Raw genomic sequence first — 16,036 nt, 5'->3', positions numbered from 1 at the left:
GGAACTGGCACCTTTTGTTCCCTAAAAGTAATAGGTCAGTCAATCGATTGGATTATAATCAGTGCTGTAGCTTTGATTTCACTTTTTGAATGATACCATGTTTTCATCTCCAGGTATTTTATAAAATGCGCTTTATTAAACTGCCTTTTGTGGAACTTGAACAGACATTCTTTGGGTTATTAGTTCTGACCACTGGCATGACATAACCAATGACCTACTAGCCCCTTTGTTGAATGAGGAGGCTTATTCAACAGTGAAAGCAAAATGAGAACTTGCTTCCAGTGTTCAGTTCACTTCCCCACCCATTTTTCATTCACAATTTAAAGGCACAAATTGCTAAATGTCAAAGTGTCCCTCAAAGCTGTTATTAAATATACAGTAAATCATTGAAATCAGATCGTAAGTCTTAAGCTGCAAATGAGACACTTTGGAAAGGTTATTCTTAAATGAAAATTTTGCGGAAGCATGTGAATTGTGAAAATAATTTAAATGCATTTTTCTTTTCTTGATATTCTTTTAAGCAGAAGTGTGACCCAACCATATTTTGCCATGAGTGGACTTCTGAAACGAAAGTTTGAAGAAGTGGAGGGTGATCCTTGTTACTCCTCGTCATCTCCTTCATCAGCCTCCAACTCGCCCTCTTCTTCATCTTCCTCCACAACTTCTTGCTCTTTGTCCTCCTGGGACTCTGATGATGACAGCTGTTGTGATGAAACGTGGACATCTAGACATGCTACAGCTTTCCCTTCAACGCCTTTTACCCGTAAGTACCGAAATAAATTCTTAATCATTGTTAGGGAGCTCATTGCAAGATACTGTACAGTCCAGGATGCGACATGTTCTCTTTATCATGAGTTTAGCTATTCTTGGGATCCTTTAAAACTGAGCTGTTTACCTCTCTACTTTTCTCTTCTAGTGTCATAATATCACTAATTGTTCAAATTATTTCCTACCCATTTCAGCCATGATTTGTGGCATTAAATAATTTTAGAAAGTGTTAAAATTCATCAAGGGCCTAAACTGAATGAAGAGAAACTGCTCCTGTTGCTCAAAGGTCTGAGTACGAGAAGATGTAGATATATCATTCACAAAAGAACTAAGGATGACACGAAAATCATCTTTGTGAATATTTATGATCTAGAGTTTGTTGTCTGACAGAGTGAAGTAGATTAATCATGGCTTGCAAATTGGAAGTGGACAACTACCTTTAAAGGTGAATAAAATACAAAGCTATGAGGAAAGCCAGTAAATGGGACTGACTGTGATCTTGTACAACGTTCGGCAGAAGCTTCATCATTTTGTACAGTTAGATTCCCATTCTTTATTGTTCTTCACTGTTCACTGAGCATTGAGACCAAGGCCTGATGTGCTGATACAAGACTTTCAAGTATTATCATTTAAAACCCATGGTTTCTGACAAATACTGATAGTATCACTCTCACTTTAAATGGTGGGAATTTGTGCTGTGAATCATTCTTGCTTCCCTTCCCATTATGAAGGTGTATGCTATCATATTCAAGGTTAGACATTCATTATGGCAACTAATCCCTGAAACTAAATTGACAATTCGGCGGTCAATTAGTAGGGAATAGAAAAATCTGCATAGTTAGTTGATTTAAGCAGGAGAAACATGAGGTTTACTAAATGTGGGATTGTACAGGTCCTTCCCAACTTATAAACACCTGACTTGCACCCAGCCAGGACCTACAAAACGAGCTTCAGGAGAACACCGGGATGGATTTGCTGGCCTCTGTGAGGCTGCAGGAATCTCCTGCTACATGTGAACTATATTCATGGCCACATTTCCAATTGCAAACTAGGGTTATGAACAGTTCACGTGGTTGGAACTCTGTTGTAACTTGGTGGATCTGTACGTGCCATGTGTACTGGTGATCTGAGAATTCTCTGTATACTGTATTGTGCAGAATCAATAGTTAATGTAGTAATGTATAAAAGTAATAGACCATGTTGTGTTACTGCCACAGGAAAAAAAAGCATTCCTGCAATAACACAATGAGCCTTGAGCCTAATATTCTGCTTAAGATAGCACTGAGATGTGTAAATTTGTCTTCAAAAGACAGCATGGCATATGAGTGCCTCAAAAACAAGAAACCTGACAGGAAATATAATTGCAGTTAGCCATTTGTTCAGTATTATTTTATGTGCTGAGGCTCCACGTGTCCAGTTTCCCATTTTTCACATTGGTATTTTTTTTTGGGGGGAGAAAAATGTTGAAATCACTTTTTTATGTTGATCATTTTTGGTTTTCATTCATCCTTTTTTGTTTCTTGCCTTGGGTTTATATAGGAGATTTATTTATTCTGTATTATCCTGGTGAGCTACCATCATTTGTAGAGGATCAACAAGCACCGATTCTGAAAGTACAATCTCACAGCAGACAGTGAGCAGCTTCTGATATGAAGCACAGTTATAATATTAATTGGACACCCCTCCTCTTCTTCCCCCCCCCCCGCCCCCATACTGATGCTTAAGTTCATTGTCAAGTTAAGGAGACAGGAAAAACTTGCACATCTTTGAAGGAAATAATTTTTCAATTTGGCCTCAGCATTCTTGCCAATTGTCTGTCAGACACCAATTCAAGTACCCCTCCAGAGAAGAGCATGTTAATCAGGCTGATTGATGGATCAGAGCAGTACTGTGGATGGGTGATGCTATCAGAAATGGCAGCTTACACGAGACAGCAGACCCATTTCCCTTCAAGAGTTGACATAGGATGCTGCAGGTATTCTAGGGATTTCCTAACATTTGTCTTTTGGCCAGCAGCAAAAAAAAAAATCACCTAGCCCAGGGGTTCCCAACCTGGAGTCCACAGAGCCCTCAGCTAATGGTAGGGGTCGATGGCATAAAGAAAAGGCTGGGAAACTTCGGATCTAGCTAATTATTATGTAGTGATCTTACTAAGCAGAGATAGTCCAGTTTTTTCCCCTTGCATTGTACCAGGGATCATGATTCAATTGCAATTTGAGTTTATTTCTTCCCATACACTAAACAAGGGTACATTCCTTCTTGTATTGCAATCTGATGGGTGATAAAACTGTAATTAATGTGTCTTTTTCCACTTTTTTGTTGCAGCTATGCCCATCCTGAAGAAAGCTAAACGCACAAGAAAGAACCATGTCCAGTTTGATCGTGTCGTCGTGTTTTATTTTGCACGGTGTCAGGGGTTCACCAGTGTTCCAAGCCAAGGTGGCTGCACCCTGGGCATGGCCAGCAAGCACAGCTCGTGCCGGCAGTACACGTTGGCAGAGTTTGCCAAAGAACAGGAGCAAGTTCGCTCCGAGAAAATCAAGGAACTCTTGAAAGAACAGAAGCTGAATTCACTAAAGCTACAGGTACAAAAAGCTTAGACTTTCTAAGAGGGTTAGCAATGGATAAGTTTGGAACTACTATCGAGAGGTTGTGTGCTTTCAGTTCCCGACGGCACATATCACTTTCACTTTCCTCCATCTTGTGTTTAGAAATTCTGATAGGAATTACTTCAGAGCTGAAACTAGTCACAAGGTGCTGAGTGGAAGCAAAGTGTGGAGCTTTGGAATTTGACTCCATGACTCCATGCACAAGCAAGCCCCATGCTACTGGGGTCAGGGTCACCATTTCGCAATTGAATTCCTCGAAAAATGGTCCATATCTTTTTTTTAAAAAACCCTAAATCCATAACATCTGAGCATGCATTTCAGTTGAAGTAAAATAAATCTTTATTTTTTCACACAAGTTCTGCAAAAGGAAATTTTGTGCTGTATCTCATTATTTTTTCTGGGTTTATGATCCTTTAAAGTGCAAATTTCCTTAATCTAAAGGGCCACAATGAAGTTTGTGGCATGTACTCCCCTGCACTGTATTGGTCATAACGTAGCACGATAAGAGCACTGTTTAAGTGTTGTAAAATAACAGAAGTTTTCTTTCTTGCACGTACCAGTTGACTAAGAATGGTACCGCTGACTCTGAAGAGGCTGACCGGCTCACCGTTGACGACATTTCGGATGATGATATCGATGTTGGCGAGGTGGAGCTCGACAGTAGCTTCTTTCCACAGCCGTACCCAGCCAAGAAACGGCATTCAATGCTAAAAGCAGCTGGAGTAAAGAAGATTGACCGTGAGGAAAAGCGGGAGTTGAATGCAATCAGGATGTCACGTGAGGACTGTGGTTGTGACTGCAAGGGCTTCTGTGAGCCAGAGGCTTGCAGCTGTAGCCTGGCTGGAATTAAGTGCCAAGTAAGTTAGTGGCAGATTGTAATTGCTCAGCTTGTACTAGAGAATCCTGTATGTTTACTTGTGTGGCATTACTGTTTGGTTACCTTCAGTAGAATTACCGATCTTCAACAGCTGTTTTAAGTCTTCCTTTCCATGTTTCATTTATTTTTAAATCAAAGCTGAAAACTATTGACTCTGGCTGTGATGGCAACCAAATCGCTTGTTCTGACTCGGTGTCTGCCTCTTGGCCTGTCAAAATGTTTCTCTTGTATGTCGATCTCTGACTGTCTGCATCTTTGAAAAGAAGCTCAACTACGTAGCTCAACTCTAATTTAACATGGGGGGGGGGGGGTATTAGCATTACATCCCTAGAATTATTTTTGTTGAATGCATCTATCAATATTTGGCCTTCAAGAAAGAATGGTATTGTTTTTCTCTTTCATTCCCAGTAGATTCAGACTGCTTGCTCAGCAAGCTTGTTGGCTCCAGAGGGGGGAAAGAAACCTATTTGAGCTTTCCTACCCTTGCTATGAAGCTAGAATCTTAATTACACAGTTGTAAATGGGAATCAGTGCTTGTAAAACAGGCACTGATTTCACAGTAACTCTTACAAATTGTAAATCCTAAATTGCAGGCTAGGGTTAGCTTCACTTCCAACGATTAAGTCATAAATAAAATCAAAAGGCTGTGATACTGTAGATTTATCAACATACAGCACATAGTCTCCCCTGTTGATGTCTGGCATATTTTATCGAACTGCAGATCAGTCTCTCTGTTCCAGATCTGAAATGTTTAATTTTGTGGAGACAGATTTTAAAAAATAGACGTCTCTGGTGTTTGCTGAATAATATGACTTGCAATAACAGCTCTTTATTTTAACAGGTAGTTTAAAAAAATCTGTTTTACAATATGTGGCTTAAGGATTTTTTAAATTATCACTGTAAGTAGCAAATGTGTCCGTTGGTTTGAACTTAAACTGCGTAGCAATTATAGCTGTGCAAAAGACTACACCTATGTGTACCTCATCGTGCCCCTGAAATACTTTCAGACTCTTTACACAATGACCTGAAGATTGATTACCTGAGTAAATTTGTACACAGCAAATACCTACAAGATGTAGTAAGGTACAGTTGCCCTTGAGATGCATTAGATTTGCTGTAGATCTAATAAATTGTTGGGATGCACAAAAGAGATTTGCTGCTTTACTTCTATTTCTATGCACTTAATTTGGCCAGATCAATCTAAGTGAATATTGTTCAGTAAGTGCAACTCCTATGGAGCCATAAGATCTTTTAAAGACACATTAAATTTTAAGGTCTACTGCAAAGTGCTCATTGCCTCACAATACAGTAGTAAATTGTCAGCTTTGATCTCATTCAATCCTTATATAATGTTTTGATTTTTGAAATGGAAATGAGTGCTGCAAAGCAAGCTAAAGTGACACAAATCCTGAGATTGAAAATTGGATTTTAAAAAAACTTTCTGGCCCTCTGCAGTTCAAAATCCATTTTGACAAACAAACAAAGCCGTGATATTGGCTATTCTAACTTCATTGAGGGCAATGAAAAGCTTATCAAATTAGACAGTTCTTTATTAAGTAAAGTATTTACAGCATACTCAGAATGCAGGTAGCAACCGAAGGCAGAAACAGGAGCTTTGCTGTAGTTCAAAGTCCATTTAGTGTCTTGCCTGAGTAAGAGCACTATTTATGATGTGGAGTTTTGTATTTTGACTCACTAATCCAGATACCCAAGGATAACCCAGTACAGAGTTGATAATAGTGTATAGTACTTAATGGATGTGTTGCCTACGTGTTTAACAGTGAAACAGTGCTCCTCCTGTTTGGATGAGTCTGCTAAAAGACTTTGTGACACTATTTTTGAAAGAGTAAAGAATTTTGCTTTGGCCAACATGGTACAGCAAAAACAAATTAGCTGGTTTGAAACAGAAAATGCTGGAAACATTCAGCAGGTCTGGCATTGTCTATAAAGAAAGAAAAAGAGTCAGCATTTTAGGATCATGACCTTCAATTAACTCTGCTTCTTTCTTCAAAGATGCAAAATGGTTCACTGAAAGTTTTTGTTTCAAATTTCAAACACTGCAGTCTAGATTAACTATTCATTTTTTATCTTATGATTGTGTGGATTTTCTCATTGCAAACAAATTTCACTTCCTTGCAAAATAACTGACAGTCATGCTGGGGTAGAAGTTATGCACATGCTTTCATTGGTAAGACGAATGTAAAAGCTTTCCCTGTTACTTTAAGTGAAATAGTTCTCCTAAAAGATTGATAGCTTTAGAGTAATACGATATAGCTGAGTGTCTGACTTGGTTACTCAAAAGACCAGTAAGTAATCAAATAGGTTGGAGGGAAACTGATGCACAGGCTAGACACTGTAAAGATGGGAACTTTTCTTCCCTAATGGACATTAAATCAACAGTTGGAGTTGTACAGTATGATTTTGCTCATTTTTACTGATGCCATTCTTTCACAATTTGTTTTAAACTGAGTCCAGATTATTAAATTACCATTTGAACTTCGTCTCCCCATGTTATTGATCCGGTAGATAATCACTACACTACCATTACTGCAGTAATATGTAATAGTTTTGTATGGACTAAAGTTTTTTCAGAATTTGAAGTCACCACGGATTCTGGATTGTGAACCTCTGCCCTGTTGTTATGAATGAACAAATCAATTGTCCACAGTAAGGGGGATAGCCAGAATTTCCTTACCATCTGCATTTTAAGAGGGCAAAGTAATGAGTTTATTTTGTGCACTATGCTATATTTTCATTCCCTACAATTCGCTGCTTCAAATCATAAATTGTAACAAATGTCTTAGAGTCATTGAAAATGATTATTTCAAACTCCAATTTTTACTCCAGGTATCCCAAAAAAAACTGTTGCTATATTTTTGTGTGTCATACAGAGAAGTAGTGGCAGCATTTTTCCTTGCTTTTTCTTTACAGATTCAACTTTTTCCTTCCTTACCTTCCAGCAGCATGAATATAAACATAGAGCTAGTAGTAGGAGTGTGAATAGGTTATCCATCTCATGAGCCTGCTGTGCTATTTACATGATCATGGTTGGTTTGATCTTGGTGTTGGTTCCCCTTGCCTGATTTCCCCCAATCATTTATTCCTCTGTAGTCCAGAAATGTTTTAACTATTCCCTCCCTCCTCCACCCCACCCCCACCACTGAATTGCTCCAACAGATATTTGTCGTTTCAGATTCCAGCATCAGAAGTTTCTTGTGTGTCCAGAAATAATATTATCTTGAATATTGCAGAGATCTCTGGGATAGAGAATCCCAAAAAGTTAAAATCCTCAAAAATGGGGTTTGGGGGTATAGCCTCTTCACCTCTGTGACAATGATCTAATTTCTCCCACCAGAGGAAACTTCCTCAGCACAAACTCTGGTCAAGCACTCATCAAAATCTTTTGTGTTTCAATGAGATCACTCTTCTAACCGAGGCGCATAGTTTCAATCTACCTCAGTTTTTTCCATAAAGGACACTCTTTCAGCCCAGGAATCAAATCTCTAGCAAACATTGTCTGCACCATCTACAAAGAGATTTGTCCTTCCTTATTTAAGTGTTCCAAAATTCCGTGTTCAAGGTATGTTTTCACCAAGGATGTAGCAAGAACCTCCTAACTTTAGTTAGATCCTAGTTAGGACCTAACTTTATACTGCACCCTTCTTGAAATAAAGACCAATATTTATATTCCAAATTGTTTTCATTACCTCTTTGTTGCCTTCCTATGTAACACCAGATTTCTGTAAAATTACTGGTTTTATTGAGAAAACATTTCCTAGTCCCATCAAATGTCTCCTCCACTGTACAATTCACAAAGTAAGAAAAGGATACATTTCACTGGGGAGAATAGACAGGAAGCAAGGCATAGTAAGGTTGCTAGTTGTACCCTTTTTCCTAGGGTAGAAATATCAAGACTAGAGAGCGTAGCTTTGAAGTGAGAGGGGGAGAAGTTTTAAAGAGTACCTATGAAACAAACTTCTCCCTGCCCCACACTAGGTGTCTGGAACCAGAGGTGGTGAAAGCAGTTACAATAGCAGCTGTTAGACAGATACCTGACCAGTGAAGGTGAATGTTCAGGTTTAAATTATCATCACATTTGGCACAGGCATCATGGACTGAAGGGCTTGTTGTTGTGCTGCACTCTTCCATGAAGACATCTCATTCGACAGCACCTTTAGAATTTAAATTACCCATTTATAACTTTGTCCAACATGAATCCAGATGGAACCATTAAGATATACTATAGATAAGTAATGGTTTCTGAATGTCCCCCCAGCTTGGGCTTGAATGGCCTACTCTTGTTTTATCTTAGTGGATGTTTCTAAATAATAATTCTGTGTTCTTTTGTGTTGTGACAGATGGATCGTATGTCCTTTCCCTGTGGATGTACGAAGGATGGTTGTGGTAATACCATGGGCAGGATAGAGTTCAACTCTGCTAGAGTACAGACGCACTTCATCCATACCATCATGAAGCTGGACTTGGAGACACGGCAAGTAGACAGTGTGAATAAGAATGGAGAGTTGGAGACGCCACTCTTGGAGAACTCACAACATTGTGGTTACTCAGCAGACAAAAACATGTTTCAAGACAGAAGTGCCTCTGTAACACCAGCCTTTCAGTACAGTGAGGAGTCTGATGACAGCGAGGAAAACAGCTGTAGCAGTGACATGACAGACTCCACTTCATCGAGTTACAGTGAGGAGGCAGATGAGGGAGCTGATGACCACTTCTTGGATAATGGACCGCAGTCTCGTCAGACTGCGGGCATAGATGATGATGGCCTAGCTCGGATACTTCACTTTAATGATTCTGACAATGAGTGTGGTAATGATACCGACAACCGGGATGGATTTCCTTACTTCAGCCCTTCTGATTTTTTCTGCGAGACTGGTGATCAACACAGTGGCATGGGAAGCTCAAAGTTCAGTGCTGAGTTTTACACTAATCACTTGTCCAGTTTGGATGAGAATGCCAATCAAGAGGGGAGTTTCCCCTTGGGTGATACAGCTCCAATGCAAGGCAACAACCAAGCATGTCCTGCTTCTCACTGCCCAGAACAGAGCTCAAAAAGCTATACTGACCTCAGCTTATCAACTGACTCTTTTGAGTTTTTCCAGTCATTCTCAGAATTCAACTACGGATCATTTCACAACTCTCAGAAAGACTATGAAAGTATAGATAATTGTCCAACACTCCAATTTCAGTTTCCTGGGTTTCCTAGTTTCTCCCAAGCTACTGACTCTGGTAGTTGTTTCCTAGAGTCTCTTATTGGTTTAACAGAGCCAATCACAGCAGACTCGTTCCCAGAGCCTCCCACACCTTTCCCTGACAGTCAACATCTTGAAGAAGCCATCAAAACCTCCATCATGGAAACTGTGAAGGTTTGACTTTGGGTTATTGAAACGACTGGTTCCAAGATCCTTCAATTCTTCTAGAAGTATAAAAGATACCTTAATGAAATAACTGATGTATTTTTGGGGGACGGGGTGGTAACTCAATTGATTAAAATGTCAGGGAATTTTTCTCCACTAATTAGCCCTCAATTATATTCACCTCAGAATCTGTGAGACCACAAATGGCAAAAAAAAAATCATCTTGGACAATGGGAGAGAGACTCCTGACCATCAGGTGATGTTTTTTTTTTGAGAAAACTAGATATTGTTGAAACCAGAAAGGTATTTGGCTGTTCTAATAATGATTCATCAATGCCAAGTATCTGTGGTACTTTAGTGAGGAGTGAGGCAGGTAGCAATTAAAGCAAAAATGGAAGAAGTTTGCTTGTTTGGCTTCTTTATCAATGGATATCTGACAGATAAAATGATTCGGCCAATGATAACTTGATGTCTTTGTGACCAGCCCTGTTCAAAGTGTCACCATTGTGATAATCACCATTCCTGAACTATGTGCCATCTTCTGTTACTTCTGCATCCCACTTTCAATTCTGAAGTCAGTAGCCCATTCTAGACATCGGTTCCATGTTGCTGCTTGATCTTTTTAATCTCATTCCAATACTTATTTCATGAAATTATGTTTTAGCTAGACAAGCCTGGCACACAATTGTTCTCTCCAGTGAAGGTACTGGCATTGAAAGTGGATGCCTTGGCTGATTTCATACCAGCCACTATATCTGAAGCCCAGAGAAGCAGCTTAGTGGCTACCCGTATCGTGGCTGAGATTAATTAAAACAGACTTAAACTTTGTTATTTCCAGTGTGACTGGTTTAGCAACAATATATTGATACACTATCCTGTTGGGAGCCCCCATCGTACTATTTACACATATAGGTTGAAGCATATGAATTGGTTCACACCTGCTTTAGTGGGTGGGGTAGAAAAAGTTTTCTAAGTGGAAAAAGTATTCCCTTTAGCTCATGGTGAGAGCTGTAACAGAGCACCACAGCAGTACAGATTGAGGCGATTTCAGTGACACAATTTGCATTTATATAGTGCCTTCAACATTGAAAACATCTTGGGTATTTCACAGGTGCATTATCAGGTGAAATTTGACAGATTGAGAAAAATTAATCAGATAACTACATCTTGGCGAAAAAGCTTGTGTGTGATTTTTAAGCTCTAAACTGGTGAAAGGGTTGCAGAATTAAGGAGGAAATTAATCGGGTAGATGAGCTGGCATGGTTGGAAATGAACTAAGAAATTCATGGTTCACTACAGTACTAGTAGAGGATACACTAGTGCAAGGTCAAAGCAGATTCTGATTTCCCTTCAGGGCTATAATTCCCAACCTTACACGTTTGAACCCAGATTGTAAAAGGTAAAGACTGCAATTTGACTTCAAGATGGTTAGAGGCCATTACCAAAAAAATAGGGTTGGCAACTTCTCGCCCTTAATCAAACAGTGCTGGTTGCATCAAGTGCTGAGAGCACTGATACTGTGCCAACCTTCCAATGTATTGTTTTAGACAACTTCTCTTTGTCCAGCAGTCTGTTGGCTGCTCATTTCCTGTCTCATTCACTGGATCAATAGAACATGGAAATTTTAAAAAATAAAAATTTTATAATTACTGGATTCTTTTCGTGTTTCACGATGGAATAGGATTGGCCCTCCGCATTCTCAGACAAGAAGAGACCAGCAGACAATAAATTTGTATATTTTAGATCAAGCACTCTAAAACAGAAAATGCTGAAAGTGCACTGGAGATCTATTGGTATGAATGTTAAATGTAAGCCTTCAATGAAGGATTTCACAATTTAACAATCACTTTAACAATGCTGTTTTGCATTTTTTTTTAGCATTTTGTGTTTTTTTTAAAGGTGGGATTTCTAATATTCACAGCCTCTAAGACACTTTGAATAATAAAGGGTTAATTCACAAATGAACTGACTTACTATGCAAAGTTTTAACTACAGCTGAGCCCAACAAATCATGATTTGTAAGTACAAAGTACATTGATAAAGCCAACCTGAGACAAGGTATTAACAGGAGGTTAATGAGTAACTTTTTTGTAATACTGTACCTAGAGTATTACATGTGCAGTTTTTATTTATTTTGTACTTCTGTATTTATTTATTTTTGTACATGCAGTACTGCAAGAAGCACTGTGGTTTAATAATGAAACAATGGAAGTGCAATACAGCCTTTCCGTAGCACTGATCCCTCTGATCACACACTGTTATAATTGCTAAGTGTTTGCTTGAGCAACACTGTCACTAGTCTGAGCCCCACAATGCAAAGGAGAACAAAACAGCATATCCAGCTGCCTGTTGTAATTGTCACCATGCACTCCACCCCCAAACACCTTTAACTTCATCACCTGAAAATGGTCCTGCAGCCACCAGGATTGTTGAAGAAGAAATCACCAATCTTCTTTCTAACGTTTTCTACAGCCCTGTGATGTCCACACACAAGCTAAATTCATAAAAGCAAAACTGTTGATGCTGCTTGAGTGCCATCTGATGCAAATATTTCCTACCAAATCCTAGTGACAGTATTGCTCCAGCCTGAGTTTGTGGCTTTTCTCCAAGATCTCCACAAAAGATTTGAGAAGTACCTTCTGGTAGGAAATAATATTTTTAAAGAAAAAAATGTGGATTGCATTCAAACATTTAATGTTTTTGGGCTGTATTTTTGGCTTGAAGTTTGTAGCTCTAAAGGTGCTAGCGATTTAAAATCTTGCGTTATTTAAAAAAAATCTGCGAAGTAGCTAATTTTTTGTTAAGCTTTACAGTATATAATTTATTGAAATTCTGTGAGGAAGTGGCATACATGGGTTCAGCCCTGTGCAACTATGCAGAGGAACTATAAATGTTTTATTAGCAGAGGGGCAAATTAGAATATTAACAATAAGAGCCAAAAGTTGGAATAACCAAACTGGCAATTTTTTTAAAAAATTAAATTAATGTTATTGACTTATATTTCCAAAGAGCTCTCCTGATGATTTTTAAATGTCTATTTTTTTCCTTTTTTTTCTATGCTCCATCTCCCTGGTATTTTGCACTAGTCAGTTTTAGAAAATAACTGGTGTGTGCAATAGCCCTTCTCTCAAGTTTTGAAAGTGACAGGAGTTAATTTTTACATGAGGGACAACAATTGGCACGTTCCCAGTGCTTTATGAATACCCACAAAGTCACCCTGTGTTCTTTTGCAAGCAAGGTAGCAGGAATAAATTCAATAGCGTTAAACACAAAACATGTGTCATTTCTACCTTACTTCAATTAAAATCAGTAATGTTAATAATACTTCAGGTTTCTTTCCTTTTTGTTTCTCTTAGTTTTACTTTGTTATATATAAAAAAAATAAACTTGCATTGTCAACTTAAAAGTTCACAAATATCCCCTTTAAAGAGATGATGATGAGGAAAAGAGAGAAATAGACCCAGGGAATAAATCTCTGCATTGAGTACTGTCCTAGTAGCTCTACTAGCCAAGTCACCAACAGCACAAGCTTATCTTTGTGAATGAAAGTGGCTAAACATTGAGCAGATTCAATCTTTGAATTATATGTATATTCAAATTTGAAGTTGCAAACTTAAGACTTGAAAAGCTAATTTAAAAAGGTTGTCGGTGAGTTGGAATCATCTGAACATTTCTGTAAAGTATTTGCATCCAAGTTAAATTTCACTTAATGTTGCTTTGAGCTTGTTACGATAAATTTTTCATTTATCCCTTTTCCGTTGTCATTTCAGTTCATCTAGGAGAAGGGAGTTTTTTTTTGTAATGTGGGAAAAGGGCTTTGTGGCCAATTCAAAACTTATTTTCCTCTTCCGTGCCCCCCCACCAGTGAAGTTTCTCTGCATAAGAATTCTGGACCACGCAACATGCAGCTGTACTGTCCTTTCAAAATATATATATATATATTTATTTTTGTTTCCCTTTTCAGTTGCATGTGTCTAACAAATTCATTTCCTTTTTCAAAGGCACTAGAAGTCTGTAAATACGTTAAATGTCACTCCATTGTATGATTCATTTTTTGCTTGTTTGTACATAGAAAAATATGAAAATTGGTATTTATTACAAGACTGAGATAATGTTATGTATTGATTTGATTTGTCTGTACATCTCCCATTTGCCTTCGATATGTAAATTATATATTAGACTTCAATAATTTTGCAGAATGGTACAATGATTATTTTTAAATGAACACATGCATTTAGCTTAATCTGTAAAATATGTTGTTGAATTCCATGCTATTCGTCCAAGCCGTTTGAAGCCATTTTCATCATACTTTTAAATAATAAAAGAATTATATATGCAAGAAAAAGATTCTTCCTTCCAGTTATCTTCTCTTCTGAAATCATTGGGTTAGAGATGGGCAAACACGAAGAAATCTGCAGATGCTGGAAATTCAAGCAACACACGAAAAATGCTGGTGAACGCAGCCGGCCAGGCAGCGTCTATAGGAAGAGGTACAGTCGGCGTTTCAGGCCGAGAGTCCTGACAAAGGGTCTCGGCCCGAAACATTGACTGTACCTCTTCCTATAGATGCTGCCTGGCCTGCTGCATTCACCAGCACTTTTTGTGTGGGTTAGAGATGGGGTTGACTTTTGTAGATCTTCGTGGGGCATTAATTGGGAGAGGTAGATGCAGTCTAATCCAACCCTATTTCATGACGGGTTCCAAAAAGACCAAGGGGTAGACTTGCTTGATTTTTGCAGAGTTGCAACCACAATCCTGGTGCTGCCTGTAAGGAGTTTTTATGTTCTCCCCGTAAGCGTGTGGGTTTTCACCAGGTGTCCGGGTTTCTTCCCACAGTCCAAGCATACTGGTTGGTAGGTTACTTGGTTATTGTAAATTGTCCTGTGATTAAGCTAGGGTTAAATTGGGAGGTTGCTGGCTGCAACACATAAGTTTGAGACTGCCAGACACAGGCTAGAGTGCAGCTTCTCATTTCATTGCTGGAGCGCATGTGACCAGGGGTATAATACAGAGTCCAGCTGGGCAGTATGAATTTTCTGGTTTTTCCCAGCTCTGAGACTGGTAGGTCTAACCTTTGAAGCTGAGCCAAGTTTCAGTGCTGTATCTCCCTTTTGATACTGACTCAGCTTACTTTGGAACGGCAGCTGTTGAGCCTGAACGACTTACTGGTCTGGACACTTTGCGTCTATCTGTTTATAATGCACACCATCACTTTCAAATCAGTGCTCCTGTATAGCAACAAAATGGAATCTTTTTGGCCAGCTTTGACCATATCTCAGACAGTTTCAAACAATGTCTTGGAATGTTAATGTCCATCTGTAGGGCCTTTGTTTGATTGTTCAACACTTTGGAGATCAGCACGGAAAACAGAACCTATGGGATGAGATATATGTATCCAAGTGCTATGATGGCATGTTTCCCTACTCACATTAGTTGTTGAAGCCTACTGTAAAGGATTATCCATTATCAGCTTGTTTAATAATGATTAATGCCATTATTGAAATTGCAAACTAATCAGCTGGAAACCCACTGAAGGAAGATTGTGTGAAGATGTGCAAACATGAGGCTGAGTGGGCCATACAATAAGGAAAAAAAAGCTCCCTTTTCCAAGTTTATCAGGGAATGCTTGGTGAGCTGCAGAAAGTTACAGGACAGGATTTCTCCAATAATGCAATAGTTTCCATGTTGTCTTTCAGTACCTGGGAACATAGCAAAATGCTGAAAAAGCATTGAAGGATCAATCTTTAATAACATAGAGAAATAGAATAGCAAATCTGCTCACCGAATTAGAATAGCTCTAGCACATAGAAGGAAACTTGGCCCATCATGGTAACTCCTGGTCTGCTTCTTTACCAGAGCAATGTATTAGTAACACTTCAGTGCTTCTCGGTTTTGTATTTTTTTTCCTTGATCTGTATATTTATCCACCTTCTCTTTGAAAACTACAACGGAAACTGGCAGTTCATTACAGCCAGTGTAAAGCAGCGTAAGAATCACTCCTTTTTGACAGTGCCACGAGAGCAAAAGACAATGCTTTGATTGTTTACAATACATGCTTACCGAATAACAGTTCCTCTGCCTTTTTTAAAATTAAATCTACATTAGGGAAACACTAGATATATCACCAAATATGGGCAGGTTAAGTAATATTTTGAAAGATGATCCATTAATCTCTAGCGGTCAGGAACAGTGACAAATACAGAATATATTTGATAAATTGATAAATGCAGAGCACATTATTTTGAGAAGAAAAGTAAAAAAAATTTTAAAAATTGTTAAAACTACAAATACTTTTACCTAAGTTTGTAAAGGATGAAATTGAATAAGCTGCATTTCTTGAGAGTTGCTTTAGAGAAAGAAATAGCAACTTTTTTTTGCAGAGACTGCATGCAGCTCTATGTTGATGT

The 16,036-nt window shown here is 38.6% G+C and overlaps 1 protein-coding gene across 4 annotated transcripts in view; it reads left to right on the top strand.

Moving 5' to 3' along the window:
* The window catches only part of csrnp1b (cysteine-serine-rich nuclear protein 1b), a 30,958-nt gene extending 16,995 nt beyond the window's left edge, over positions 1-13,963 (top strand). For 3 of the 4 annotated variants that reach the window (XM_063057513.1, XM_063057506.1, XM_063057497.1), the window contains exons 2-5: positions 525-763; positions 3,094-3,353; positions 3,938-4,234; positions 8,613-13,963. In XM_063057513.1, coding sequence (XP_062913583.1) covers positions 550-763; positions 3,094-3,353; positions 3,938-4,234; positions 8,613-9,644 — 1,803 coding nt within the window. In that variant the 5' untranslated portion in view covers positions 525-549 and the 3' untranslated portion in view covers positions 9,645-13,963. Of the gene's footprint in view, positions 1-521; positions 764-3,093; positions 3,354-3,937; positions 4,235-8,612 lie in introns of all 4 variants that reach the window. The other variant, XM_063057519.1, reaches the window with a different exon arrangement.
* The last annotated feature ends 2,073 nt before the right edge of the window (positions 13,964-16,036 follow it).

This window comes from Mobula hypostoma, chromosome 1 (genome assembly GCF_963921235.1).
Source record: "Mobula hypostoma chromosome 1, sMobHyp1.1, whole genome shotgun sequence".
Taxonomy (NCBI): Eukaryota; Metazoa; Chordata; class Chondrichthyes; order Myliobatiformes; family Myliobatidae; genus Mobula; species Mobula hypostoma.
Note: the sequence above shows the minus strand (reverse complement) of the source record. Positions and strands in the feature narration are given on the sequence as shown.